The sequence below is a fragment of the Leishmania infantum genome, chromosome 20 (genome assembly GCF_000002875.2).
Source record: "Leishmania infantum JPCM5 genome chromosome 20".
NCBI lineage: Eukaryota > Euglenozoa > Kinetoplastea > Trypanosomatida > Trypanosomatidae > Leishmania > Leishmania infantum.
The window spans coordinates 690,746-717,982 of NC_009404.2; the positions used below are offsets into that span (position 1 = coordinate 690,746).

Sequence of the window (27,237 nt, forward strand, 5' to 3'; positions counted from 1 at the left end):
CGATTCGTTTTGTTCTCTTTTTGCCTGAGGCCGTGCACTGCAGTTTGAGCGGCGGTGTGCGTGTAGCCTGCGCAGGGGCGATGGCCCGCGCACAGGAAAGCAGTGGCCCACTCATCCGAAGATACGCTTCCGCACACCAACACTCGCACAGAACAGCGGATAACGTTTCGTCGACAATCGCAGGCATAGGCGCTGCCACGCCGACGCATGCGTATTGATGACGCTGCGGTTCGCTGCGTGGCTTACACGCACATACTTATTAGACACCGGCAAAGGAGGTGAGGCGACGATGCCGTTGCCGGTTTCCAGCCCTTATCCTTCTCTTATGCTCAGTCGCGGAAGACGAGGTCGAGCGGGTCGGCGCTAGGTGCCGGATGCAGCGCCTTGTGCTTCTCGGACTTCTCTTTGATCACCTCGTTGACCTGCTGCTTCTCGAGGCGACGCAGTTTGCGGTCGCGGCGCTGCTCCGTTGGTGGCCGCGCCGTCGCGCTCTTCCACAGCACGCTTCCCTTGCAGCATCCGTTGAAGATTGCCACCGGCTCCAAGGTGAAGCGGGGCCCGATCTCCATCAGCGACGGCGGGCTCGTTGGCACGATTTGATAGTTACGCACCCAAATGTGGTTGTCGAGCCACAGGAACGACATGATGCGGTCTACAAACGGCTTTGACTTGGGGTGGTAGCGGGGCGTGTTGAAGGCCATGTGCAGCAACGACTTGGCCACACGCAGGTGCGGGTGTAGCTCAAAGTCGCGGTCGAAGTGGAGAAGCGGACGACTGTACTTGAGGCAGTTGCCCGCCATACGAATCTCGTCCGCCGTGTGCACGTTGTTTATCTGCATCTTGATGCTCGGACCGCTGGGGGCCTGTCCGATCCACAGGTAACTGACATCGTTGCGATGCGGCTCGACGAACATAACGCTATTGCATTGATGCAGTCCGCACAGCTCGATGAGGTCATCGCCAAGGGTGTTCGTGCGTCCAATCTTCGGATGTTCGCGGGAGTGCGGCATGAGGCCACGCAGGTCGAGCAGCAGGTGGCGATCCTTGCTCGTCATGCTACGGGCACCGAGAACCAGCATCTTCTGCCGATTCGTCATCTTCTTTGTCGTCTGCGCGCGCTGCACGTGCAGCTGGCCGACCATCTCTTCCTCGCGGTTCACCATCGCCTTGGTGGAGTCCGCCATGTCAGCCGGGGGCTCCACTTGGGGCTGTGCAGCCTCAGCTGCCGGCGCCGCTTCTGCCTGTGCAGCGCGAGAGCGCTTCTTACCTGCACCTGCCATCTTGTCTGCGCGGGAGGGCGGAGGGACGTGAGAGAAGGCAGTGAGGAGGCGGCGGATGTGGCGATCGAAGAAGGGCGTCGTCTTTTTGCTACTGCTATGTGTGTAGACCCGCTGTTCTGCGTATGTTGCGTAGGCCTTCGTGTGTTCGAGTTTGATGAGGCACTGCGTCTGAGATGGCCGGAGTGCAGCAGTGAAATGCTGCGGTGCCAGGATAAAGGGCAGGGAAGCGAGAGAGACGGGGACGTGTGCTGAAATGTGTTGTACAGACGACGCTGGAAAGAAAACGAGACAAGTCACGATGGTGCATGTGTGAGTGTTACCCTCTCCCCTGTTGTGTGCGCACAAACGAAGACTCGCGCACCGCTGCCGCTGAGGAGCCCCACTGAGGGACTGGCGGCAGAGGTGGAGGAGCACGACCTTTATACTCCAATGACCTGCGATGACACGCACCTCGTTGCCATACATGTGAGCCCCTCGTTTGACGCCGTCAGTGCTGTTGCCTGTTCCAATGATGCATCGAAGATGGTGAGGAAAAACAAGGGGGCGAGGAAGAGGAGGAGGAGGGGGCACGAAGCGGAGACACACACGCATACGCAGACACAGAAAGAGGCACCAATTGCACATGTGCACCAGATGCTCGATGGGGCGGGATGAGCTCTACCAGAGAGAAGAGCAGCACAAACGAGCTGACGGGCAAAGCACTGATCATCACCGCCATGGCATGCAGGGGTGTGCGTGTGTGCGCGCGTTCACGCAGCACCGGTGCAGAGGGAGGGGGCGCAAGGCATGCCGGACACCCACGCGCACGTACATCGCCGGGCCCATTCCTGAGGAGAGAAAGAGGAAGAGAAAGAAGCAGCGCCACTGCCCATCACGCAGCACCCTTGCTGTTGTCCTCCCTCGCAGCCGTCACGTAACAGTTCACGCCATAGAAGACGGTGGCCATGCCTGTCAGGTACTGCAGCTTGCAGGCCCGGCGCGCCACCGCCAGGCACTCCCCGACGGTTATGCCTTCGCCGTCCGCCGTCGTCTGACTGGCCACTTGGAGAAAGCGACCCGTGAGGCGGTCAATGTCGGCGTCCGTGACGTCCCACAGGCAACCCAGAACGCACGACACGCCTGCACTGAGGTATGCGAAGGGCAGGCCAAAGCAGTCGTAGAGCGCGCTGGCCTGCATGCGAGCAGAGCTGCAGCCCATCAGCAGCACCAGCGTCGGGGGTGTGCCGGCTGCAGCGGGAATCCAGTCGTACAGTGCTCCGCGAGGGGCCACGTGCTCCCCGCCCTTGTGACCAGCGTACACATACGTGTCTATGCGATCGCTCGCCGCCTCACACTGGGAGAGGAGGCGGCGCATTAGCGGCGATGTGACGGCGCTGCTGCCGTCTCGTGCCGCCGCAGTTGCTGCCTGCAGCGTTTCTCCGTAGACCACTTCCCAATGTGGGTGCTGCGTGATGAGATCCGTAAGGCTGGAGGGGCCGTGCTGCAGCGCCGCGTCATCGCGGTAGACAAGCAAGCGCTGCAGGGATACGGCCGACGCGTCGGTGCTGCAGTACTTCAGGTATTCGAGCGATGGCACGCGAGAGACGCTACGCTCTTGGCACACACCCAGAGCTTCCCAAGGCAGCGCGTGCAGCTCTCCGTCCAGCACCAGGTACACGTGCTCGCGTGAGACAAGGAGCAAGTCCGCATGGTGGTGGCCGCGCTCCTCATCATCACGCGGAGCGTTCGCGGCGGCGTCTGGGGTGAGCTCGCGGTAGTACGCGTTCAACACAGCCGGCACCATTTCTTCCACAACACCCTGCACCGACCTATCCGCCAACAGCGCCAGCCAGCATTCCTCCACGTTCGCGGGCTCGCTAGCGAGTGCACACGACAAAGAGGACTCCATCGCTGCTGCTGTGGCGGCAGTGACCAACTGCCCCAGAGCCGTGACCGCCTCGAGCAGCATCCTTTGCGCGCGCTTCACTGTCTGCATACAGCACGCGCAACTGCGTGCGTTGCGGGGGCCGTACCAGCACGTGGTCTGCCCACGAGGCGGTGTCTTATCTTTCCACAGGTACGGAGCCGCCGCAAGAACTTGCAGAGTGACGTGCTGCAAGGCCTCCACAGGAGGGCAGTGACTGGCACCGCGGAGGCGCACACACTCGCAAGCAAAACGCGCTGCCAGTGTTTGCAGCTGGCCACCGAGAGAGGAACTGGGGTCGCCGAGCAGCAGCATATGCGCCGCGCCGAGGGCATCTTGCATGGACGCTGCGACCCGGCCAATACGATCGTCAAGCTCGAACCGTTCACACCACCACGCCTCCTTGCGCCGTCGCTGTCGCTGAGCATCCGTTTCGATCGGCGCCGCGGTACCGTCGCTTGCTTGCTGGCACGCGCAGCTTGTGCTTGCGGCGAGTTCACGTGAGCCTTGGCTGTCAAGGCACCGACCCGTCTCCCCGACTGCGCTTGCGTCGCCCCGCATCAGTTGTGCTCGGTTTCGGTTCATCACGTCTGCCATCTCAGCTGCACATGACCTCAGCGCTCCCCCCACAGGGCAGCGCGCCGTTAGGCTGAGCAGCTGCTGGTCCTGCACCCGCTGCTCTCCTGAGGGACACGTGGCGCTGGCCCGAGTGCGCCGGAGCCACAGCAGCCCCTCCCCTTCACTCTGCGAGCCGGCGGGGACGTAGCAGAGCACCACAACGGTGCCCAGGGCGACAGCTGGGGATTGGGGCGTGATCTGAGCAGAGGCGGCGGTGCGAACGTTCTCTACTCTTCTGGGCGCGCAGAAACATTGAAGATGCTTCCGAGCGTCCCACGCAAGACCCGCGGTGTTCTGCCGTGGCCAGTCAACATGCCTTGAGCCGTCCGCGCCGTCCGCGTCGGAGAGCTCTGCGTCCACGTGCTCTAGGGCGGTCTTCAGACGTTGCCACCTTGCCAAGGCCGCTCCGTAGAGGCTGTCTGGAGCCGCGTAGTCTGCAGCGGAGAGGTGGGTGGTGGTGAGCACGGTGGCCAGGCGGTGCACAACGCGCAGGAATACTTGGAGTTGTGTCGGGCAGGGGCAACGCGGAAGGAGGCGCCCCAGCAGAGTCACGTAGAAGCGTGCCAGCGGAGCATCGCGGGCCTGCAGTAGTGCCTCAATCAGGCGCGTGACTCCGCTAAGGATAAAGAATGGGGCAAACGGGTCCTGGAGTACCTCCGTGGCCCACTCCGCAGGGCGGTGGCGCAGAAGGGCGTCACATACCGGCCGCAGCTGCCTGACATCATCGCAAGTGGCCAGCACGTCCAGAGCCGTTGAGGAGGTGCACTGAAGCTCTTCAAGCCACTCGAAGTATGGCAGACCGCCCTCTTGTCCGTGCAGTCTTGTCAAGCTGTTCCCTGGCGTTGCAGAGGACGCGTCTGGTGTAAGACTGTCCAGGATTCGATGCAGGCGCCGCTGCCAATGCGTTCCACGATCGTCCAGCGCGCTGGCGAACCAATCCAGGAGCACACATGCCTCTGCAACGAGGCCCCAGCGAAGCGACACCGCGATTAACGGCGCCACGTATGCGCGATACGTGTTGGCAGTCGCAAAGGGCGCAATCGGTACACCCGCTTCGGCCAGTCTTCGAGAGAGACGCGCCAAACACAAGAGCGGGGCCAGGGTATCTGCACTCACACACGAGGCGAGATCAACCGCCTGCGATGTGGCACTGCTACCGAGCGCGCACCGCCGCATACGGTGGACCACACGCATCAGCTCACCCAGCGAAGTGTCGAGCGGTTCGGCAAACTGTATCACGTTGGTGAAGGAGGGGGATAGCAAGGGTGGCTCCTGCGCGAAAGCGCGAGTGAGCACCGGCACGACGGAGCGACTCCACTCTGCGCTGAAGGCGGCTTGACGCGCGCGCATGTCCTCCATGACGTGTTGGCAGACGCGCAGGTGCAGTCTTGCCCACAGCTCGCTCAGTCCACTGTTCGACGGATCGCACGAGGCAAAAGCCATGGGCGTCGTCGTGTCTATGCTCGGCGGCACGACGGTGTCCAACAGCGTTACAGCGCTCATCACGCACAAGCCACTCGTGCACAATAGCGCGCGCCGCAGCACTGTACTCACCCATGCTTTGAGGAGTGCACGGCGCATCTCATCACAGCCGTCAGCCGCGGCCCAGCGCTGCAGACACCGCCACACCGTCGCTGACACCCGCCGAAACGTTTCCTCGCTCTCTGCAGTGACTTCCTGCGCTTCGGCGCAGAGCATGTGCCAGTAGAGCAGTAGCGACGTCACAACAGCGGTTGCTGTGTCACGAGCAGACGGCTCTGCTGCATTCGAAGAACACGGAGCGTTCTCCAGCGACGAAATCTCCCGTCCCACCCGTTCCACGTCTTCATCGCTGAGCGACAGAAGCAAAGCAATGCTGGTCGGTGAGGTGCAACCGTCGGCGGCTGCACGAGGCAGCGGCAACGTCACCAGCGGACACAGCCGCCACGCCGCTGCCAGCACGCGACACAGAGAGGCTGGGCTGACGCTGCTCGCCACTGCCGCAGACGAGCGCATGCGCGTGTTGATCTGCGTGCGTAACGCGGACGAGAGCAATTTCGGCAGATCCCACGACGATGCGAGGGGTCGATAGCGTAAGGAGGAGAGTTGCACCGCGGCGTCGACTAGTGCCGCAACCTCGTCGGCATTGCGCAAGGTGTGGGTGATGGCATCATGGAGGGTGCGCAACAGGGCACTCTGGGATGACGTCATGCTTGTCTGAGTGCGCGCGTGCGTTTCTGTGTGCGTCACCCCATTCGCTAACACACCTGCACATGCATACGGTCCCGCACACGTGTCCGTCTCCGGCCAGCGTATGCGAAGCAAAGAATAGGCGTGTATGCGTGTATGGGTGGTCTTCGAGAAGATGTGCAGATCGCAAGAGGAGAGGCGAAGGTGTAGGCGCAAGCAGGGAGAGAGGGGAGACCGTGCGTTGAGAGTGTCGTTGCCTGTGCGCTCTGCAGATACAGGAGGACAGCGGTAAAAGCTATGACTACTAGTTCCTTGGCACGACAGCACGGGCGACCTCAGCAACTTGTGCGCTCTCTTCACCTCGCCCTGGGGAGTAGGGTCGCTAAGAAGAGAAGGGAGGAGGAGCAGCTCGGTGACCCGGCGCAAACACCCTCTCAGAGACCAAGCACACACTCGCACCTCTTTGTCTCGCCGCCACTCAGCCTATGCCCAAGGCATGAAGCGGAGGGGCCTGTTCGTGAGAATGGAAGAGAGGGTTTCACACTTCCTCTGAAGCAGCGAGACAAACAACGCCACCATAGCACTCGAGTACTCGGGGGTGCGACAGGAAAGGCTGAGAGACGACTACCAGCCACGTGCGATCTCGTTGCCTCACGCACAGACACATGCAGGCATGAGCACGCGCATGTCGGTCCCGTGACACGGACACCAACCGTCGCAGCAACTGTCCAGTGAAAACGAACAGCACGACAAGTAGCGCAGGCGGCAAACACGAAGTTCACAGCGAAATGGACGAGAGCAAGCAAACAACAGGGAGAGAGCGAACATAGGGATCGAGGCGTCGTCGCTCGCTGTTCACAGGCCACGTTGTCTCGGTGCCCTTCATCAAGCCCCGCAGTCACCGCGCACATGTCCGAAGACGGACACCCAGCGAGGCGGCTGCGACGGCAGTAGGGAGGGGGGAGGGCGCACTAGTCAGAGGGCACTTGCATATGTGAATGTGGCAGACCTGAAGATGGATGACGAGAAGAATAATGAGTGAGGAAGAGAGGTGAGGCAGACAAGAGCGATGGCGAGGTAGCAATGGCCTGCACGCGTAGGGCACAGAGAGAGAGCGTTGTCTCAAGTTAGCTAGCCGTGTTCCTCCCCCTACACGCTCTCACATCCACATAAGTGGGTGGGGATTCGCCTCTCGCACTCTCACTCTCTTGTTCCCTCTCACGTCAATCATGGATGGACTTACGTGAGGCTCTCCATGTTGTGCTTCACCACAAGCAGCACATGCGTCTTCCAGTCGTCCAGCTTTCGAATGTCCTGCAGTAGCGACACGCCGAGCTCAAACTTCTCCATGTCGTTGTCGGTGACGGCCTCCAGGATGAGCTGCAGGAACTCCGCCTCGCGCGTGTTCTTTAGGTAGATGTCGGCAGACATGTACTGCTGCAGTGCGTCGCGGCACTCCTCGCTCCTCTCGAAGCGGTTGTCGTTGTTTACCATGGCGTAGCGGCATAGCATCGCCCGTAGGAAGTAGTCCTGCGCCTGGAACTTGAGAGGGCCGCCAAGCATGTCGTTGGCGATGCGTTCGTAGTACATGAGGGCTTTGTCATACTGGTCGTTCTCGCCGCAGATCTTCCCTATCGCGATCATGCACTTCTGCGCCTGCGCCTTCTGGTCCTCGGCGTTGAAGTACTGCATGGCTTGCTCATAATATGGGATAGCGTCCATGCCGGACCCCTGTTCCTCGAGAGAGGCAGCGAACTCGAAGAGAAGCCGCGCCGCGCCGGACAGGCGGTTGTTTTCAAGCTGCAGACGCACTGCCATGTCAACCATCGTCTTGGCCTTGCCCGCGTCGATCTTCTTGTAGGCATTCGCGGCGTCGGCAAAGGCCATACCGGCGCCCGCCTTGTCGCCAAGCTTCACCGCACAGTCGCCGGCACGCGAGTAGGCCTCGCCGGCGCGCATGTAGTCCTTGTCCAGCTTGTACCGAACGCCGGCCCTGTTGAAAAGGTCGAAAGCGCCCTCGAAGTCCTTGAAGAACATCTTCTTCGTTTTCTTGTCCGCATCTGCGAACATGGAGTCGGCGGAGGACATGCTGGGCTGATGGGTGCGCAAAAACACACACACACACGTATTCTTACCGCCGCTGCGTAGAATATGAGGTGGTGATAGAGGGGTATCAGGGAAGGAACGACACGCACAGGTACCGGAGTCAAGGGACAGGTATGGTTTGGATCCGTGAGGGCTGTGAAATGAGGGACGCTGTGCGTAGTTGTGGTTCTCTATCGGTGCTACTACAGCTGGCAGCATGCAAGGCGGCCGGCACGCGAGACGGCGGGGCGGAGTGGAGTTTGAGGCGAGAGAGAGAGAAACACAGACACGGGCGAAGAACAATGTGGTACGAGGTTGAGGGGGCGAGAGGTGAGGGCAGTGAGTCACATAAAGAGGGGGCAGCAGACGTCGTGTGCTGCTGCGGTACAAAGCAGTACCCATTCATGCACATGCGCATTTAGGTGCCCAGACACGGGAGCGGAGGGAGGGGCGGGGGCAACACAGGCCTACGGGAGGCGCTGAAGTTGTTCCGCAGGCGCCAGACGGCGTGCCCGGAGAGGACAAGAGAACGAAGTCCGGATAGGATTAGAGCGTCGGCTGTGCGGGGCAGCGAACGGTGTCACAGGAAGGCGAACGAGAGCGCCCGTTAGATTACCACGAGTCCGACAGAAAAGAGTGTATTAGGGGCGCTTGCGTGATACTTGTGCGCGAGAGAGCGAGTGGGCTACGAAGTGGACGGCTTCAGAAGCTGCGATGGTGGACGAGGACGAGAATAAGAATGGGGGAGGAGGAGGGCGAAGAGCAAGCCATTAGAGGCACCGTCTCACTCAAGCACATAAAAAAAATTATCCTGCACTTCGATGACCGTTTACGCAGCGCATGAGCACACACGCGCCGATGAGGAGCTGCGCTGTGATTCCGGCATCGCATCATTATCGTTGCTTATAGGTTTAGTTGTACTGAGCCGCAGGGTGCTGCTGCAGCGAGGGATTACGAGGCGGGTAGTACGGCGGGCGGGCCTGCAGGCGACTGCCCATGTACGGGGCACCCTGACCAGGGTAGTGGCTGTGGTACATGTCACTGTACCCATCGTACTGGATGGCGCTGCTGCTGTAGCCGCTACGATAGTATGGGGTGTGGTAGGTGGGATGGTAGGGCTGCGCGTTGTACTGCCTCTCGGTGCTGTAGAAGCGCGGCACGCTGCCGAGCTCGCCGCCGTACGGCAGGGCACCCTGGTACCGAGGCATGTAGTCGTTCACTGGCGGGTTGTACACTGGCTGCGGCAGATTCCACTGGTGCTGCTGCAGATCGGAGGAGGATGTGACGGTCGGCGCAGGGGCTGCCGCGACAGGGATGGGTGGGGCAATGGCCACCGGCTTCGGCGCCGCCTCCGCTGGCTGGTGGGTCACGGCGGGCTGCAGGGTAGCGACGGGCTTCGGAGCCTCGACGGAACCTGCGAAACGAAACTCAGAAGGCGTGACCAGCTTTGCGAGGGCCTGCGGCATCGACACAGGGCCTATGGAGGTGTACATCACCTCTGGCTCGGAAGCAGGCCCAGGGGTCGGCACAGTCTCAGGAGTAGGTGTGGAGACCGCCGCCAGCACTCCTGCCGCGGCGGGAGCGGGGAGCTCCGGCTTCTTCGGCTCTACCGACACCGCCGGGCGTTTCGGCACATCGCCGTTCGTCTTTTTGTCCTCCGGCGCCACCACCGTGGCGGGAGAGGCCCTCTGCTCCTTGAGCATCGCGGCCAGATTGCGGCTCGACCACGCGGACATTCTCGTTGTAGGGCACACGCAGATGCACACGGCCGCCACACAAAGGTGAAGCTGCTCTGCGTACAACGCGCTCTTGCGTTTTTGGATTAGAGAAAGAGAGAAGACACTGCAGAGACAGTGAAGGTGGAAGGAGGGGACGCAGTGGTGGCTGACGCAGCAAAGGGCGCGTTGGGCAGCTGTGCTGTGAGTATGCTTTCGAAGCAGGAGGAGGGGGGCGGTGGTAGCTGTGAGCAGGGGTTTGTGGCCACTTCCACGACAGCGCGCGTGGGGTGCACGAGAATGTAGGTGAGAGGTAGAGAGAACGATGAGAGCAGAGAGGAAAGTGGGATGCGCAGGGACAGGTATCGAGGGAGGATGGTCAAGCGACCGCTCGTCGTTCTCCTCGCTGTGGCGGGCGGCTGGAGTGTGCGGCTGTGCGGGGAGATGCACACATGCGCAAGATGCACCAATACAAGCGCTTAGCGTTGCTTTTCACGAGGGAGCGCCTGCCTTACACACACATACGCTACGTGATCTCTCTCTTACCAGCATAAACACGCGCATATCTGTCTGCGTGCCAGTCCCCCATGCAACGCTGTGCCTTTCATTTAAAGTGAGACTCCGCTACTCGACGCAGCCACCGTTAGCGTCGGCGACTGTTTCCTCCTCTTCGGCCGCGCGTTCCGCACTCACTGGCGCCGGTTTTGGTGCCGGTGCCGACTCGCTTGCAGGGCCTGCAGCGCTCTCTGGGCGACGTGTAAGCACCGCAACCATCTCCACGTGATGTGTGTGCGGGAAAAGGTCGACAGCAAAAGCTGCAGTGACCTCGAACGGTGTGCCTCGATACGCCTTGGTGCTGGGCTTCGTCAGCCCAGGGCAATCCCGCTCCAGCGCCTTCTGCTCGCAGGAAATGTATACCACACGCCGTATCGTCTCCATGCCGCGGATCCACCTCAGTACTGTACTGTTCACCCCAGCCCTGGGAGGGTCGAGGATGACCACAATGTCGCCGCGGTCCTCGGCAGGTAGGCCACTGATGACGGAGGGGAGCAGGTGCTCCACACGTCCGCAATGGAACTCCGTGTTGGTGATGCCGTTCTGCTGAGCGTTTCGCCGCGCATTCGCAACAGCCGACTCCACCAGCTCAATGCCGATAACGCGCTTCACGTGCTTCGACAGCGTCAGTCCAATCGTCCCCGTCCCACTACACAAGTCCAGCAGCGTTGTGCCCGCCGACAGCTCAGCCACCTCAGCCACCTTCATCATCATCGTTTCCATGCCTGGCGTGTTGACCTGAAAGAACGCTGTCGGGCTAAGCTCGAAGCACAGCCCCGCAAGGTATTCCGTAAGGGTGGGTGCGCCATACAGCACCTCGCGCGGCACGTCGAGAGGCAGGGAGCTGATTCCCGTGTGTGTGTGGCACTGGAGGCTCACCACGGCCGCTGTGGACAGACCAGTCGCTGCAACCAGCTTGACGCGCATCTCCTCACACGCGAAGACTTCCACGAGGCGTTGTCGCACCGCTGCCCACACGTCCGCGGTCGTGCTGGCCGCATCCGCCTCTACGTCCATCATCACCTCGCCCTTTACGTTGTGACGCACTTGCAGCTTGCGCCAGAACCCGCTGGCCTTAACCTTATTAAAGACGTCGAGACCTCCCTTCGCGACGTCTCTGAACTCCATGCACATGTCCATCAGCGCTGCGGCCACCACCTTGGCGGCAGAGTTCATCGTCACAATGTCCTTATCAGGCAGCGTGGCGGGGAGGACGGCGGCTGTTCCCTCCACGAGGGAGCCCTGCTGGAAGCCCAACGCCGGCGTGCTGCCATCTGCGCAGAACCCAAACGACAGGTTGACGTGGTTGCGGTAGCCCTCCGTTACAGGGCTCGTGAGGATGCCGGCAAAGCGATCTTGGAAGGCGGCGTAGCCATACACGCCGGCGGGCAGAATTCTCCGCATCACGTTAAGACAGTGCCGCTTCTTGCGGTTCAGCTGTTCCTCCATGTGAAGGTGCTCGTACTGTGTCAGCTTACTACTCCCATCGCCGTCGTCGCCGTCGCGCCGGCGCTTCACACCACCCTTGTGGGTGAGCTCCAAGTCGCGTGGCGATACCGACGTCTCCGTCCACGGGCGGCCACGGTGGGAGATGGTCTGCAGCACGGCGGAGGCGGCCGCGCGGTCCTCAGGGGTCTTGAAGGCCATGAAGAGGTACGCATTCTTGGGATTCTTGTTGATGCGAATAAGCCCTTTGAGAAGCGGCTGCGGCGGTGCTTCGCGTTGCTCCGCTGGTAGAGCTTTCACAATGAGCTTCTTGATGGTGCCTACAGTGGAGTATGTGTCATGGGTGTCGATCTTGAGAAGGTTGGCGTTGCTGTGCTCGTGCAGCTGTACCGCACCGTGCTCCTCGGTGCTCGGAGGAGGTAGAGAGACAGACATGGCTGAGGCTGCCTTGACAAGACAGGATTGAGGAGGCCAAAGAGGGAGGGACGAATGGAAGGCTCTGGGGCGCATCAGCCGATCATGGCGATAAAGGGGCAGCGACAGGGTGCTAGAGGGCCACACAGACACAACGCTGATCCGCCGTGCTTCCTCACGACCCCACGCGGCTGCCACAACGAGAGGTTCGCAGCGGTTCGATCGATCCATCTCTCTTCATGTCGTCGCTGTGCGCCAACAAAACACCAGCACACGCACAAATACGCGCATTCGTGTGGCCCCATTTATGTGAGAGGGGCAAAGACGGGAGGAAGGGTGGGGGGCGAGAGACTGACACACACGCATACACACCCGAGGGGAGAGACAGAAAGCGAAACGGAACGACTTGTAGTGTACGTCAGTGAGTAGTACATCTGCTGCGCCAACCCCCCCTTCCCCCCACACGCACGCCCACACAAACACCGACACTCGCAGACACGCCCTCACGGGCGTGCTGACATTCACTGTGAAGAAATTGAAAACTGACGCGGAGAGACACACCCTGCAGCGGGAGGAGGAGGAATGAGGAGACGACACTGAGGGAAGAATGGACGAGTAGTGCAGAGCGGGAGTGATACAGGGTGGGTGGGTGGGGAGGGTGGACACCTCGTTTTTCGGCCCAGCGAATGGAGGCGTATCCTTCTTGTTCTCTCCCCACCCATCCCCTCACCTTCTGCCGTGGCTGGCGTTATGTCCTCTTCGCCGCAGCCTCCACACGACTCTCGACAACCGAAGCCAAAGCGTGGATCATGAGGTCGAGCGAGTTAGCGTACTCCTCCTCCGGCACCGCGACAACGATAACGTAGTGGAATCGGCCATTGGAGTTGTAGAAAGCGCGGCACAAACCATGGGCAAGTGGCTGGCCGGGGCCTGGCGTAAAGGTGACCTCCGCCACCGCGCTGTTCAGCTGCTTGGCGAGCGTCTGGCACGTGCCCTTGTCGTCACCGGTGTCACGCGAGTGAGCGCTCGTCACCGTTCTGGCATCCACAGCACCACCGCTGCTACAATTGGCGGGTATCCTCACTTCCGCTAGCGGCGGCGGCGGGTGACCCTCGGACAGCAACTCCAGCGAGTTGTTCACCGATGCGTTGAAGCGCTTCAGGAAGACGTGCAGAAGCCGAACGCTGTCTGCCTGCTTTACGCGCTGCTTGTATGCAAAGCAGTTAAGTGAAATACCGTGCACAGCTGCACCCGACCCCTCCGCTGCCTCCGTGGGCGGTGGTGGGCTACACTGGATGGCAATGCTATTGTCGCGCAGCAGCTCCGTCACCTGCCAACTGGAGGGAATGTTGTACTGGACGTAGTAGTCCATGCGCTCGCACAAGTCCCATAGGACATCGCCTACGGTGGAGTCGATGGACGCGTTTGTGGAGGCACTTCGGGTGGAGGGAGAGATGTCACGCAGCAGGCCAGAGGCAAAGCTCATGCCTTTGCCCAGCAGACTCTGATTTGGCTGCGTTGCCGCCGCGCCGGTCCCTGTCCAACGCGCCAGCACGCAGCTTCGAGGCACCTGTGCACGGACCTCGTCCGCCGCCCAGCGGAGCTGGCTCACAGCAGCAGCAGCCGGTGGTGTCCTAGCAGGCGACACTGACGAGCAGCGCCGAATAGCCCGCATTACTGTACGCCTGAAGAACGCGCTGACAAAGTCGTATGCAGGTGCGGTTGCACAGAAAAGAGTTGAACGCGAGTGATCGCTGACACCTCACGAGTGAGTGGAAGGGGGGAACGGGGAGGGGGCAAGTCGAAGCCGCTCTCTCTCTCTTTGCCCCACCCCTCTCTCCGCTCGCAGTGGAGATGGAAGGAGAAAGAGAGTGGCGTACGCTGCTTCCTAGACAGCTGCCAACGGTGCCTATCGATTTAGGCTCCGTTTCGTCTAAGAGAAAGAGTGGGGGGGGGGCAGAAGGGACAAGGCGTCAACTCCGTGCACTCTGCCACGCTGCTGTCTAGGTAGTGTGCCCCCCAATGGAAGGCTGTAGAGAGGAAAGACCGGTGAGGGGGAGGGGGACTGATACTGCCGTGGATATATAACTATACGCGTGCGTGTGTGTGCTCATAGATGTGTGAGGGTATATGCGGACACACCGCTGCATGCGTTGAGCGGAACTCGTAAGGCGGTGCGCGTGTAAGCATTTGCGAGTGCACGAGAGAGAGAATGGGAAAGAGTGGGTTGGGGTGGGGAGCACGCAGACGAAAACACCAGACATGGAAGTTTGAAAAAAGAAAAAGCGTGGGCAGCCGACGAGAGAGATGAGGGGCAGGGGAGCAGCAGATGACCTCCAGCAGTGACTCCCCTCCACCTCACCTGTACGAGAGAGAGAGAGAGCTACGATGCCGATCCGCTCGCACATGGGAAAAGGCGATAGCACCTCAAACGTTTCCCATGCACCGGACGCCGCCGCGTCTTTTTCGCTGTTCGCTTTTTGTTGTCTGTGGCGTTGTTCTTGCAGAGGCATGAGAGCACGGGTTTCGCTGGTCGCTCTCACAACGCCCTTCTTCAGCAGCATGGCGCAAAGGCAGCTCAGCGCCTAGCACACGCGCCGCCAGGGAAGATGGGGATGTGCATATGGGTGAAGCAAGGGCTCCATTCACACAAACGCAGAAAGGGCAAGAGGGAGAGAGACAGTGAGTGAGCGACTGCGGCGGTCACGACTCCCCGTCTGCCTCCCTTTGCTGCCCAACGACGTCCTTCCATCTACTGGCTACGTACCTGCGCGCCTCAAAAAGAACGTAGCGGGCCATCTCGCGGCGCACGAGTAGCGGCGTGTTGACGATCTTTGCATCCGCCTCCTTCAAGAAGTCCTTCAGCGCATCCTTTGCTAGCAGCGTGGAGAGCTCTGTGGGGGTCATGGACTGCGTCTCGAACGGGCCTGTACCGATCTTGGACAAGACACTCTGGAGGCGATTCTCACACACGTGGTCGAGCAGGTGATGTGTCGCTTGGCGCACCTCGGGGTCGCGAATGACGCTCTCCATGTCCGGCAGCTGTACGCCGGAGACTTTTATGGACTGCCGCCGAACCTCCTCCAGCGCGTCTACGCGCGGTCCCTGGCGGCGATCGGTCGAGATTTCCTGGAAGGCAGTGCACTTGAACTTCATGATGGTGAGGCCCTTTGCGTCGAAGCCGGGCTCGCCGCGACGGCAGTGTTTTACAACGAGGCCCTCCGCCCAGTTCCCCTTGAGCGGGTAGTCGCCCATGCCCACCAGCGGCGGAATTGTCGTGACGAAGTTTTCCACGTCGAACGCGGCCACCTTGCTCAGCGGCCCTCGAATGATAGCCTTCGCGTAGAGAAGGCCCGAAATTTTCTCGAAGATGGCCAAGGCTTGGTCGTATGTCATGGTGCAGTACTCCTCCTCTTCGGTCCTCCGGTACTTGATGTCAAAGGCGTAGAAATGCAGGTCTGGGCAGTACTGAGGAAAGGCATTGTTCTGCACAGCCGTGATGGTGCGTGGCCTGCCGGCCACCATCACGTTCTGCCGCCGCTTCGGCACGCTCGGATGGTCGTACTTGCCACCAAAGAGCTCACCGTTGATGATTACGGTGCTGGGCGACATGCCGAGCTGTTCCGTAAGCAGTTCTCGCCCTTGCTTGGCATACCTCACGAGATCAGGTATGAGGATGTGGTAGCCGAAAAAGTGCTCGTACGGTGGCATGATGCCGCTCCGCTTCGCGTACTGAATAGTCTTCCCATGCTCTGTTGAGTAGATGCCGAAGTTGGCGCCATGCACCTTCTCCGTGGCAATCCACTCATCATTGAAGAGACCCGCGTCCTTCAGTGCTTCAATGCGTCGCGAGTGGGCGTTTTCAATCTCGCTATACCGCTCGAAAAGTGCTTCTTTTTCATCCGAAAAGAGGACCAGCGAGCGACGCACGAGCCGTGTAAGCAGGCATCGCCGAAACATCTTCGCACACGCATAGAATGGCAGCTGCAGTTGGAGTGCTGATTGACCTCGCTGTGCAGGCGCTCTTGTGGTTCCACGAAGGCTGAATCCCTTTCTTCTTTCGCTTCACGTTCTGCGTTGCTCGCCGCACACGTGCAAGCCACACGGGATATACACAGCCAGAGAAAAAAGGGGAGAGATGGCAGAGCTCGGCAATGAAGGTGGCGGGGGCATGAACCACAAAGGGCCGCCCCCACGCCCATTGATCCTTGCGCGCGTGTGTGCGCGTCTGTGAGTGCGGGAGAAGCCGTCATTGTCAACACCACCACCATTAAAAAAAAAGATGAGTTCGAGTGTGAGACATACAGACGTCTTTTCCATCCACCCTCACCGCTAGCCAGGATGGCGACTGTGGTAATGCCGCGGCAGCAGCAGTACTGCGCACAAAGCACATCACCACGCCACCTTTTGATCTTCATTTTTCTTCCTCTCTGTGGCGAAGCGTGGCGGGAGACACCAAATAACGGAAAATGCGAAGACGGTCGTGTGCGGCAGCCCGCGCCGCAACGGATTGTCTCTGTGCCTCAAGAAACGCTGCTCCTCCCTCGCCTGATACGAAGACAGCAGAGGTGAAACGTATCCGTTAATGCTTGCCAACGGCGCTTGCTCAAAAACACCAACGCACACTCGCTTGCAGGAGGGCACCGGTAACCACATTGATCGACGCCACACGACGCGGAGCCTCACTCGAACGGAATCACCTTCTTTGGCTTAACCAGCGCTATCATGCTCGGGCAGCATACGTACACGTCCGCATCAGGGAAGTCGTTTAGAGGAGCCACGCGGTCTGCGTAGATGTTGAACTGTGAGGCAGCACACATGTACACGACGTCGTGGCGCACATTCGGCCTCCGCAGCCGCAGCTCGTGCGCGTGCTTCTCAATGCTCAGATAAGTCGGAATGACGTCAGGGCACACAATGTCGACAGCCGAAAGCGCATGGCTGCCCGGCTGCCGCACAATGGTCACGATGCTCGACTCCTTCAACACGTTCAGCTCATTGCACATTTCATCGACGGCAACGGCGGGAAGCGCATCTCCGTCGACAAAGGCTACAACTGCACGCGGCGTGCGCTTCGGCTTAATGCGCACCCCCGCCTGCACATCGAGCGCAGCGTCCGGGTTGTGCAGTACTTCTCCGACAATGTCCACATCATTGATATCGGCCTTGCTGAGCACGTACTCGAGTGGCATGTACGTGTTGTGATGCATGCGCGCTCGCTTCGTGCAGAACTGCTGAAGCTTCATCATGGACAATGTATACGTTTCAGTGGGCTTTGAGGAGGACGACGCGCGTTGCTCCTGAGTCTTGTCCACGTGAGTGGGCCGCACATGCCATTTGGCATGCAGCTGGCTTCCATCCTCCACACTAAGCAGCTCAGGGAATCTCAGCACTGCCTCCTTCAGCGTGACGGCACCGACCGCGGAAGGCGAAAACGACGGAAACTCATCATCCAGAAGCGCCTGCAGCTGGGACCCCGAGAGCCCAGATTTCGGCACACGCGCGGCGATGCGGCGCATCCAGTGAAGCGCGGTGGGCATCTTTCCCGCTTGCTGCAGGAGGGCTCGCGACGCTGTCAACAGCATTGTTGGACGCCGGAGATCCCTTTGAACCTTTTCGCTCCTTTCTTCGCCAGCTGACTGATAAGCGCCGCACACGATCTACAGCTTGGGTGCGCTTCTTCGTCGTTTTTCTTCACGGATCGCGACTCCGTAAAAAAAAGCTCGCTGCTTGCACATGTGCCGTGAACTACTCGATAGCAATGGGAGCAGAGAGAAGAGGGAGAAGGGCGTGGTAGGTGAAGCGAGGCGTGGAACCAGGAATGACGACATTGCGTGCGGCTCGTCGGAGTGTGTGTGTGTACGACGACTTGCCACGTCCTCTCCATGCTCTCCGAGAACGAAGGCACGGGTTTCTGCCACAGACACAGACACATAGACAATATATACGATAAAAAGACAAGGAGAAAAGGACGCAGTCTGTGCGGGTCAGAGACTGCGCGGCATCTGTGAGGCAGTGAGTGTGGTGGATGCACCTGTGCTTTGATTGAAGCGTACATTTATACTTGGAAACTGTGTACAACACGGGGGGGTTTAGCGGGTAACAGGCACACTTCCTTGAGAGGCTTCCTCTATACGTAGCAGGGCCGCAAGTAGAGAGAGGAGCGGCAAGGGATTCGACAGGGGTGACGCGCCTCCTGGGGAGCATTCCCCACCCCTCCCCCCGGGCAACAGACGCGGTCCATCATGGCGAAACGACGATGACTTCAAACAACTTTATATGCTGAGCGAAAAATACCTCCGTCCCAGCCATGCGCACACACACACCCTCACGCGTACATACGGAGCAGCAAAACAAGACTAACACGATGGCTAGAGAAAGAAAGAGTCTCAAGACAGCGAAAGATATATCAAGCACTTTGGCAATCCCCCCTCTCCTAATTTCCATCTGCACCCTCTTCGCAGTGACTCCGCCTGGGGCGCAAAAGGAGCATACGGACGGTAACGGATAGGTGATGGTTGAGGGAAGGGTTGGAAGGGGGAGGGAGGGAGAGAGGAATGGCCAACAAAGTACGGAAGAATGACTGTCACCCACCACCTAATGATGGGGACGGTAGTGATGATGGCTCGAGAAAAAGGAATGATAAAGAGAGGGCGGGAAAGTGACGAGGGAGAGAGAGGCATTCAGGGAGTGAGGGGTGAGAGCACGATGAAAAGATGACGGCGGGTGTACATGCATGCGCATTGCCAGCCGATCAAAGCAGGTTGCTTTTTTCTCCGACACACATACCCGCACACACTCAATCCTCATGCACGTGTGCGTGCAGCACCACACCCTACCCCAGGCTAAGCGCCGCGTCTCACACTTAGCTAGATGTTACATCCCCCGCAGATCTAGCTCACCCGCAGCATTACACCACACACACACACACACACACATGCACAAACATCTATGAATCCCTCTTGGCTCCACAGCGGGCGCCGCCACCGTCGGTTGCGCGGTCTGCTAGCATGCCGCGCAGTCTATAATACGCTTGCCTCATTAGCCAAGAAATACGCTGGCTCAGAGAGAGCAAGAGAACACCTGCATCAGCGACTACGAATGAAAATATCGATACATCCGACTGCGCGTACACGTCCACACATGCCTCGCGGCATAACATGTCTGCCCTCGCCCGCAGCGACAGCAACAATAAAACCCTAAAGACGCTGCGGAGAGAAACAGCCGAGGGAGTGCAGCTTCCTCGCTTGTGCGTCGCCCCACCAGGAGGGATAACACGATGGGCGCTGAGCGCGAGTGTTTAGACGCTTTGCGGTGGGCAGGGGAGAGGGGCCAAACGGACGGACGGGACGGGAGCAGAGGAATGAGGGGCGGCTGAGGCTGCGAGTAAATCGAGGGCGTTCATCCATGCTGCGCCCCTTGCTCAGCAGCTGCTCGAAGAAGAAGTTTCTTTGCAATGTGGCGGCGGAAGATGGCCAGAGAGCCAGGGTAAGATCAAAGGGCGCGTCTAAAGGCGAACCGAAACGGAAGGGATATATATATATATATACATATATAGATTTCCATCGTGCCCGTTTCTGCCACGAACAAGTCAGGACACGTACACGCATACGCAACCACAGCTCATCTACCTCTGCCACAATGCGGCTACATCCTCGTCGTCTAGGATGAGCCGTCCCTGCCGTCGAATCGGAGCCATGCGCCTAACGGGCTCTCTTGCCATCTTCAACCGCTTCTCGTGGAAGCAAACACAGGCGCGACGATCATCTCAGAGGTCCCCATGATCCCGCGAGTAAGTTGCGGCGCTACGCTGAACTTCCTCAGCGCCGCGATGACAGCGTCGTTATCGACCCAGTCGAACGCGCGAGCGCAGTCCACAAACACTGCCCCGGCCATCGTAGCTGGCTGGACTGCACTACTTTGCGGAGGAGCAAGTCCAGGGGGTCTACGGTGGAGCGGTGAGGACGGAGGCCAGGCTGCTGTGGCTGGAGCTTGTCTTCCAGATGGCCGCGCACTGGTCGTGAGAAGATTCGCTCAGGTAAGTTGCACGGATTGCTGGTCAGCGTTACAGGGTGGTAAGGCGCGGGATCATCATCGGGCTTGTGCGGCTTCAGGAGGAGCCGCAATGAGCCCCTTCTTTCCATGTAGCAGGGACAGGGCCAGTGTGGCGGCGCTACGGCTGCAGATGTTCAGCAGTGCTCTCCTGCCGTGCTTCGCGGGGGGCCTTGACACTCTCACAGGGAACTTGGCGCAGTGCCGCCTCGAGCTCACCCATCGCGAACGGTTTGAGGGGCGTGGGGTTTAGGCCCCGTGGGACGCGGAGGGGGACTGCCGGATGTCGCGCTGACTTCTGCTGGCACATCTTCACCAATACGCTGGACTGCTCTTGCGCACTCAGGTAGCGGTCGTCTTGTCGCATTGCCGGTGCATGCGGTGCGCAGATAAGAGAGGGGGGGGTCGTCGGCGCTGCTGGATCGTGTCCATGCTTCAAGGCCAGCTCGTCAGGCTCTTTGACGAGCATATCCAAGAGAGGCCGATGCTCGGGCAACGCGCAGGGGACCCTCTCGAGCGCTGCTTTTCATCGCGTCCGTTTTGGCGTCCAGAGCTGCCTGTAGGCTGCTCTACCAGATGGGACAGCCTTCCCGGTGGCCTTCGCTACGATCCCAGTTGTGTCTGTGTGGTCGGGTGTGACGGCGTGGGCGATTCACCTTTGCTCGCTGGCGCGCTTTCGGGTTTGTCGTCGTAGCCGGGGTTCAGCGCGGCGCTCTGAAGCTCGTGCGTCTCCGCTTCTGTGCTGCTGTGGTGTAGGCGCCATTGTTGCGGATCGATTTGGCAGCCACGGAGCGGCACAGTTTCCACATCGCCTCCTGGAGGGAGTATGATTCGGCGCCAGCCATCTCTGGCGGCCCCCGGGCCATACCCCCTCCTCAAAGTGGACGGTGGCCCGAATTGCGCCGTGGTCACCCGGCGCCGTGGTGGCGGTGCCATGTCGAGGTGTCTTTACCGCTTGCACAGGCCCAGCATTCGGCATTGGACCAGTCGTGCAGGGGTGGCCCCGGCCCGGTCGGATCGCCCTTTCGCGTCCCACACCGGGAGGTCCGCGTTGGCGCCCATTCGAATCATGCGAAAACTCAGTGCGACGTCGCTTGGCACCGGATCGAGAGAGCTTCCCATGCCACCAGGTCACTCTTAGCCGTGTAGCCGGACGTGAGGTGTGTATCTGTCGAGCAGGGTCACCGCAGCAAAGCCAGAGCGCCACTGCTGCAACCCCGCCCTCGGGAACCGGGAGGGGGGCCTACATCTGCCCGTATGTCGTGCTGCGTGAGCACCGAGACGCCAGTGCCGTGCTTCTTTTTTCCTGCTGCACCGGAATGCTGAAAACCCGGGAGGCCAGATGCCGTTGTAGGCCTGCCGTGGTGAGACGCGCCTCTTGCAGAGTGCAGACTTGCATCGAGGATTCACCAAGGAGCCGCGCCAAACAGCACCGTTTGGCGACGTTCAGCCCGCTGCGATGCCACGGCAGGCAGCACAGACTCGGTCCGGGAGTACGCTCCGCATCAGCGCAGCGCAGCAAACACAGAAGCACAGCAGCTGGGTGCGTATCATTGCTGAAACGTTGGCGCGTTTCGCAGCGCACTGCCAGCCCAGCCCTGTGCCCGCTGACACCGAGAGGCTACAGCCGTACTCGCGAGCAGCGTGCAGGCTCTTTGGCTTCTCCGCAAAGAGCTGGGACACTGGGCACCGATACCAGGATCAGGTAGCCCCACGTCATCAGGGGATGGAAAGAATGAGCGCACGAAAAGGACCGGAGAAGACAAGGTCGACCTACTCCTTGGAGCCCTCTGTCTGCATCATGAGCGATGCGATTATGAGCACATGGTGCTTCACACCAAGCTCCATCCCTGCCTCGTTCATTCGGAACCTTGAGCTGTAGTTGTGATTGTTGGCGTCTCCCAAAGCGCTGTTTCCCACGCCCAGCCAGCACAGACAGCCGGGCACCACCGCTTGATATTCCGAAAAATCAGCGACCCCCAGAAGAGGAGTGGAGAGCTCGTGATAGTTGCCCTCACCGACAAGACGAACCGCCGCCGCCTTGGCTACCTCGTACGCCTTCGGGTCGTTGTACGTCACGATGTTGGGCTCCAGCCAGCTCAGCTCGTACTGGGCGCCGTGCGCCTTCGTGATGCCGGCGATGATCTCCTCCATCAGAGAGGGCACCCGAGCCTGAGTGTCGCGGTCGAGGCAGCGCAGTGTGCCGCGCATGCGCACGGTATCCGGAATCACGTTATAGCTTCCTCTCCCGCCCTCGAAGGTGGTAATGCTCAGTACAGGGGCCTTCAGAGCGCTCACGCGGCGTGATACAACGGACTGGAGGTTTGCCACGACCTCTGAGGCAATGAGAATGGGGTCGACACACAGCTCCGGCTGCGAGGCATGGCCGCCAGCACCGCGGATCACAATGTCGAAGTCGTTGCACGCACCCATAATCGTTCCCATACGGCACCAGATTGACCCGGAGGGACGCATGACGTCGACGTGCAGCCCAAAGATCATGGACACGCCATCCAGCACACCAAGGCCCACCAGCTGCTTCGCGCCGCTCGGGACCACCTCCTCGGCGTGCTGGAAAACAAAGCGAACAGTCCCACGGATGCGGTCGCGCATCTGGCACAGCACCTTCACCGCCCCAAGCAGCATCGCCGTGTGGGCATCGTGGCCACACGCGTGCATCACGCCTGGCCGCTTCGAGCTGAAGGGCTCGCCGCTCTCCTCCTGCAGCGGCAGTGCATCCATGTCGGCGCGCAGGGCGTACATGGGTCCCTCGCCAGCGCCACCCCGCAGGTCCGCCACGACGCTGTTCGGCGTCAGCCGGCGAATGTCCAGCGGTGCGGGCATGCTGCTGAGGACGTCCGCCACGTAGTCGGCGGTGGGCTGCTCCTCATACGCAACATATGGATACTCGTGGATGTGGCGCCGCCACTGCACCACCTCAGGCTGCACAGCTGTGATTAGTGTCTGCACAAATGACATGAGCCAGGTGAATTGGGTGCTAAGCACTAAGTAGGGAACAAAAAAAAAGATAAGTGATGTGTTGCATGACGCATGCCCAACAGAGCGAGACGGTAATTGTGGAAGTGATCGACATGGCAGGGATCCGACGTTGCCGTCCTGTCGCTTATTGCCCTCAGTGAGGGACAGGGGGCAAAGGGCGGGGTAAGACGAGCCGTGGTCGCTTCGAGAAAGCGCGCCTACACACTCAGACACACACACACACACATATATATATATATATGTGTATGTGCAACTCTTCTGCTGCCTGTGTCACAGCAAGAAGGTTTTCAACGGCACTGATGACTTGCGACGGAGCAAGCACTGCGGCGTCTTCGTTTATGAGGGCTGCAGAAGGACCCTGCTTCTCATTGTCCTGTTCTGCTGCTCACGTATGTGCACTTTGCGTCTTCTGGCCTCCGTCATCTCCCGTTTGCGTGCGCTCCATGTAGCAGCTGTCGAAGGCGCGGTGAAGTATCGTGTACGTTCGAAAAAAAAATAGAGGAAGAGGCGGCAGCGCCTCTATAATGGAGTCGATAAGGTGTACCCATATTCACTCTGTGTGTGCAGGAGGGGGGGTGCGTGACAGCAAAGCAAACAGGGATATATATATGAAATGGCAATCACACCATCGCCACACACGTGAGGAGACAGGAAGGGTGGCGCGGACGGGGAGAATGGAAGGGACCAAGGCTGGCAAGCAAAGAAGGTAGGATAAGTAGGCAGAAGAAACAAGCAAATGATGTGTGTGTACAACAAGAAACAGTGGCATGCTTTCCTCACAGGAAAGCATCGCTTTGGGGGGAGGGGGAAGGAGGAAATCGATGTGAGAAGCGGGTGAAGAGAATACACAATGACGAACGCGCTTCCTCGACAACGAACAGAGGAGAAAAGGAGGATGGAGAGGGGCGCACGCCCGGCGCAATCTCTCGCAGGGGAGCACATCAGTGTCAGCCATGACGTTAGCTGGAAAACAGCTGTTGCGCCGTCGTTCTCCGCTCACTCCAATCGCGGGCTGCGTGGATGGGCGTCAGCGTGATGGCAAACACGCACTTGGGTGAGGCTTACGAATCCATCAGCAGACGGCGTATGACATTCACGTGCAACCCGATCCCGTGGGCAAAGGCGTCCTCGTTGACTCGGAACATGCAGTTGTGCGCCAGTGGAGCCTTCCCGTCGCCGTACGGCTTCGCTCCGAGTAAAGCATAGCAGCCCGGGATCACTGCCTGGTACTCCGAGAAGTCCTCCACGCCGAACCCCGGCTCTTCCTTCACAACAAACGCATCTTTACCAAGCATTTCCTCAGCTACGCTCTTCACCGCTTCGTACGCCTTCGGGTCGTTGTACGTCACGATGTTGGGCTCCAGCCAGCTCAGCTCGTACTGGGCGCCGTGCGCCTTCGTGATGCCGGCGATGATCTCCTCCATCAGAGAGGGCACCCGAGCCTGAGTGTCGCGGTCGAGGCAGCGCAGTGTGCCGCGCATGCGCACGGTATCCGGAATCACGTTGTACGCACCGGTGCCGCCCACGATCTGCGTCACGCTCAGTACAGGGGCCTTCAGAGCGCTCACGCGGCGTGATACAACGGACTGGAGGTTTGCCACGACCTCGGAGGCAATGAGAATGGGGTCGACACACAGCTCCGGCTGCGAGGCATGGCCGCCAGCACCGCGGATCACAATGTCGAAGTCGTCGCACGCACCGCAGAGGGTGCCCGGTCGGGTCGAGATGGTGCCGACAGGGTATTCTGCAGCGACGTGCAGCCCAAAGATCATGGACACGCCATCCAGCACACCAAGGCCCACCAGCTGCTTCGCGCCGCTCGGGACCACCTCCTCGGCGTGCTGGAAAACAAAGCGAACAGTCCCACGGATGCGGTCGCGCATCTGGCACAGCACCTTCACCGCCCCAAGCAGCATCGCCGTGTGGGCATCGTGGCCACACGCGTGCATCACGCCTGGCCGCTTCGAGCTGAAGGGCTCGCCGCTCTCCTCCTGCAGCGGCAGTGCATCCATGTCGGCGCGCAGGGCGTACATGGGTCCCTCGCCAGCGCCACCCCGCAGGTCCGCCACGACGCTGTTCGGCGTCAGCCGGCGAATGTCCAGCGGTGCGGGCATGCTGCTGAGGACGTCCGCCACGTAGTCGGCGGTGGGCTGCTCCTCATACGCAACATATGGATACTCGTGGATGTGGCGCCGCCACTGCACAGCCTCCGGATGCACCTCCTGAATCAGAGCGCTTATCGGTGAAGTCATGATTGATGTGCAGAGGATGGGATAAGAAGCTGATGAAGTAGTGGATAGCGGGGGGGGGGGTATAGGGTCTACTTGATTGCTTTAAGGGTGCAAAGGAGGAGGGTAGAAGAAGGGAGGGGTGAGGCGACAGAGGAGGTCACAGTCGGTGTGCGCTTTTGTGTGTGTGTGTGGGAGTTGAAAATGGCGGCCCGTGCAAGGCACAGACGTGAGTTGCAGGCAGCATGTATGTGTCTATGCCTTAAGGCAGTAGCCAGTACACTAGACAGAATGGGTACGATGAGTCCACTCGCTCTTCGAGTAAGTGGCCGTGACAGCTGCAACGCGGCCACGAGTGGACATACACAACTACTGTGTTTTTTCGCGTGCGTGCCTAGGATGGACATTGTGCAGAGATTTGTCTTTTTCAACGTGTCCATTCTCTGCCAGAGAACATGAGCGAAATTCCACTCGATCCCTCGCCCCGCCACAGTCTCCACATCGCGTGGTGCGAAGCAGCCGTAGGCACGCCTCAGAGCAATGTGCCGACTCCGCCATTGGAGCACGACCCCTACCTCAAGCTCTACCGACAAGCTGCTCTGCAGGTCGGCCCACAGCCCCTCTCATTATGCCGGGCACCACCTGCTTCATCCTTCTCGGGGTGGCCTCAGGCTTCACACTAGTAGGGAGTGTGAGGGCGAAGCGAGATACACGCTAGCCATGCTGACACTGAGTAGTCATGGATGGTACACGCGTGCTCACTGTGGCAGCCCCCCCCAACGCAGCGCCATCCAGGACATGGTCTCCAGCATCAGCAGCGATGAATTGCTCTCACTTCCCCACGTCGTAGGCGCTTGAACCTGTCACCAGCAGAAGTGGCTCGGCATTTTAGCCGAGTATAGGGGCTGCTTGGCTTCCTCCCACACTCAGAGTGGGTACTGAACCCTGAGATGCGACGCTGATGTGTTCTGTGTCATCAGAGTCCGCGTGAAAAAGGAGTTTCCATAAGAGAAGGATTCCTCGATGCAAGTACGCGCGCGCACAAATCAGTTCCGTAAAACAAGAGGGACAGTTACCTGTTGACAAAAGAGGAGCAGGCCCCGTTCCGTATATCGATGCGTGCGCACTCTCCACATTTGGCTGGGAGGAGGGGCGGGGGAATCAGGCAAGAGAGCAAGACCAAGACCAAAGAAAACGAGAGACAGAGAGACAAGGGCAAACGTATGCATACGGGTGTGCGCATGAGCGTAGGCGAAGTTCTATTCCAAGACTACCACCCAGTAAATGCGACTGAAAAAGAGGCACCCCAGCACACGGCCACACGCCTACATGCGCGGGTGCACCAGATACAGCGTCCGACCTTACAAGAGAAGCAATTCAGCAATATGAATCAAACGAGTGAGAAGGCGTGAAATGAGCCCAATCAGCCACAGCGACAGCGAGCAAGTGTCAGCCTCGCTCGAGGCCTGTCATCCACTCCTGCCCCCTCCCCCCTTCCAGTCTTTACGGAGAGGAATGAAGCAGCAACAACGGATAAAATTCAAGCGCATGACGGTATATGCGCCAGACCCCCCCCCCCCCAGTCGAGAAGCGGAGCGAACTTCATTACCGAAACAAAACTGAAAGATAAAGCACAAGAAGACAGAGCAAAGAACAGAATAAGAATGAAGAGGAACGGCATGGGGGGGGGGGAACGGACTGCTTCCAGTGCTGTTTCTGTGCATAAAGAGGATATACTACACGAAACATGCACAACGAAAAAAAAGAGCAGT

At 59.7% G+C, this 27,237-nt stretch overlaps 10 protein-coding genes across 10 annotated transcripts; all 10 read right to left on the reverse strand.

The window, feature by feature from the left end:
- Window positions 1-329: 329 nt before the first annotated feature.
- On the reverse strand, window positions 330-1,280 carry LINJ_20_1640 (putative ribosome biogenesis protein; the record flags this gene model as incomplete). The annotated part of the gene is made up of 1 exon (XM_001465250.1): window positions 330-1,280. The coding sequence occupies one exon, from the start codon at window positions 1,278-1,280 to the stop codon at window positions 330-332; it is 951 nt and encodes a 316-aa protein (XP_001465287.1).
- Window positions 1,281-2,151: 871 nt separating this feature from the next.
- On the reverse strand, window positions 2,152-5,991 carry LINJ_20_1650 (putative separin; the record flags this gene model as incomplete). Its single annotated transcript, XM_001465251.1, has 1 exon — window positions 2,152-5,991. One exon carries the CDS (start codon window positions 5,989-5,991, stop codon window positions 2,152-2,154), a length of 3,840 nt encoding a protein of 1,279 aa, XP_001465288.1.
- Window positions 5,992-7,209: 1,218 nt separating this feature from the next.
- Window positions 7,210-8,058, reverse strand: LINJ_20_1660 (putative soluble n-ethylmaleimide sensitive factor; the record flags this gene model as incomplete). Its single annotated transcript, XM_001465252.1, has 1 exon — window positions 7,210-8,058. The coding sequence occupies one exon, from the start codon at window positions 8,056-8,058 to the stop codon at window positions 7,210-7,212; it is 849 nt and encodes a 282-aa protein (XP_001465289.1).
- A 908-nt stretch (window positions 8,059-8,966) lies between these two features.
- On the reverse strand, window positions 8,967-9,791 carry LINJ_20_1670 (conserved hypothetical protein; the record flags this gene model as incomplete). Its single annotated transcript, XM_001465253.1, has 1 exon — window positions 8,967-9,791. The coding sequence occupies one exon, from the start codon at window positions 9,789-9,791 to the stop codon at window positions 8,967-8,969; it is 825 nt and encodes a 274-aa protein (XP_001465290.1).
- Window positions 9,792-10,394: 603 nt separating this feature from the next.
- LINJ_20_1680 (conserved hypothetical protein) lies at window positions 10,395-12,206 on the reverse strand (the record flags this gene model as incomplete). The annotated part of the gene is made up of 1 exon (XM_001465254.1): window positions 10,395-12,206. One exon carries the CDS (start codon window positions 12,204-12,206, stop codon window positions 10,395-10,397), a length of 1,812 nt encoding a protein of 603 aa, XP_001465291.1.
- Window positions 12,207-12,933: 727 nt separating this feature from the next.
- On the reverse strand, window positions 12,934-13,671 carry LINJ_20_1690 (conserved hypothetical protein; the record flags this gene model as incomplete). The annotated part of the gene is made up of 1 exon (XM_001465255.1): window positions 12,934-13,671. One exon carries the CDS (start codon window positions 13,669-13,671, stop codon window positions 12,934-12,936), a length of 738 nt encoding a protein of 245 aa, XP_001465292.1.
- Window positions 13,672-14,888: 1,217 nt separating this feature from the next.
- REL2 (mitochondrial RNA ligase 2) lies at window positions 14,889-16,145 on the reverse strand (the record flags this gene model as incomplete). The annotated part of the gene is made up of 1 exon (XM_001465256.1): window positions 14,889-16,145. The coding sequence occupies one exon, from the start codon at window positions 16,143-16,145 to the stop codon at window positions 14,889-14,891; it is 1,257 nt and encodes a 418-aa protein (XP_001465293.1).
- A 722-nt stretch (window positions 16,146-16,867) lies between these two features.
- LINJ_20_1710 (conserved hypothetical protein) lies at window positions 16,868-17,770 on the reverse strand (the record flags this gene model as incomplete). The annotated part of the gene is made up of 1 exon (XM_001465257.1): window positions 16,868-17,770. The coding sequence occupies one exon, from the start codon at window positions 17,768-17,770 to the stop codon at window positions 16,868-16,870; it is 903 nt and encodes a 300-aa protein (XP_001465294.1).
- Window positions 17,771-22,010: 4,240 nt separating this feature from the next.
- Window positions 22,011-23,216, reverse strand: LINJ_20_1720 (putative N-acyl-L-amino acid amidohydrolase; the record flags this gene model as incomplete). The annotated part of the gene is made up of 1 exon (XM_001465264.1): window positions 22,011-23,216. One exon carries the CDS (start codon window positions 23,214-23,216, stop codon window positions 22,011-22,013), a length of 1,206 nt encoding a protein of 401 aa, XP_001465301.1.
- A 1,082-nt stretch (window positions 23,217-24,298) lies between these two features.
- On the reverse strand, window positions 24,299-25,489 carry LINJ_20_1730 (putative N-acyl-L-amino acid amidohydrolase; the record flags this gene model as incomplete). The annotated part of the gene is made up of 1 exon (XM_003392396.1): window positions 24,299-25,489. One exon carries the CDS (start codon window positions 25,487-25,489, stop codon window positions 24,299-24,301), a length of 1,191 nt encoding a protein of 396 aa, XP_003392444.1.
- Window positions 25,490-27,237: the final 1,748 nt, after the last annotated feature.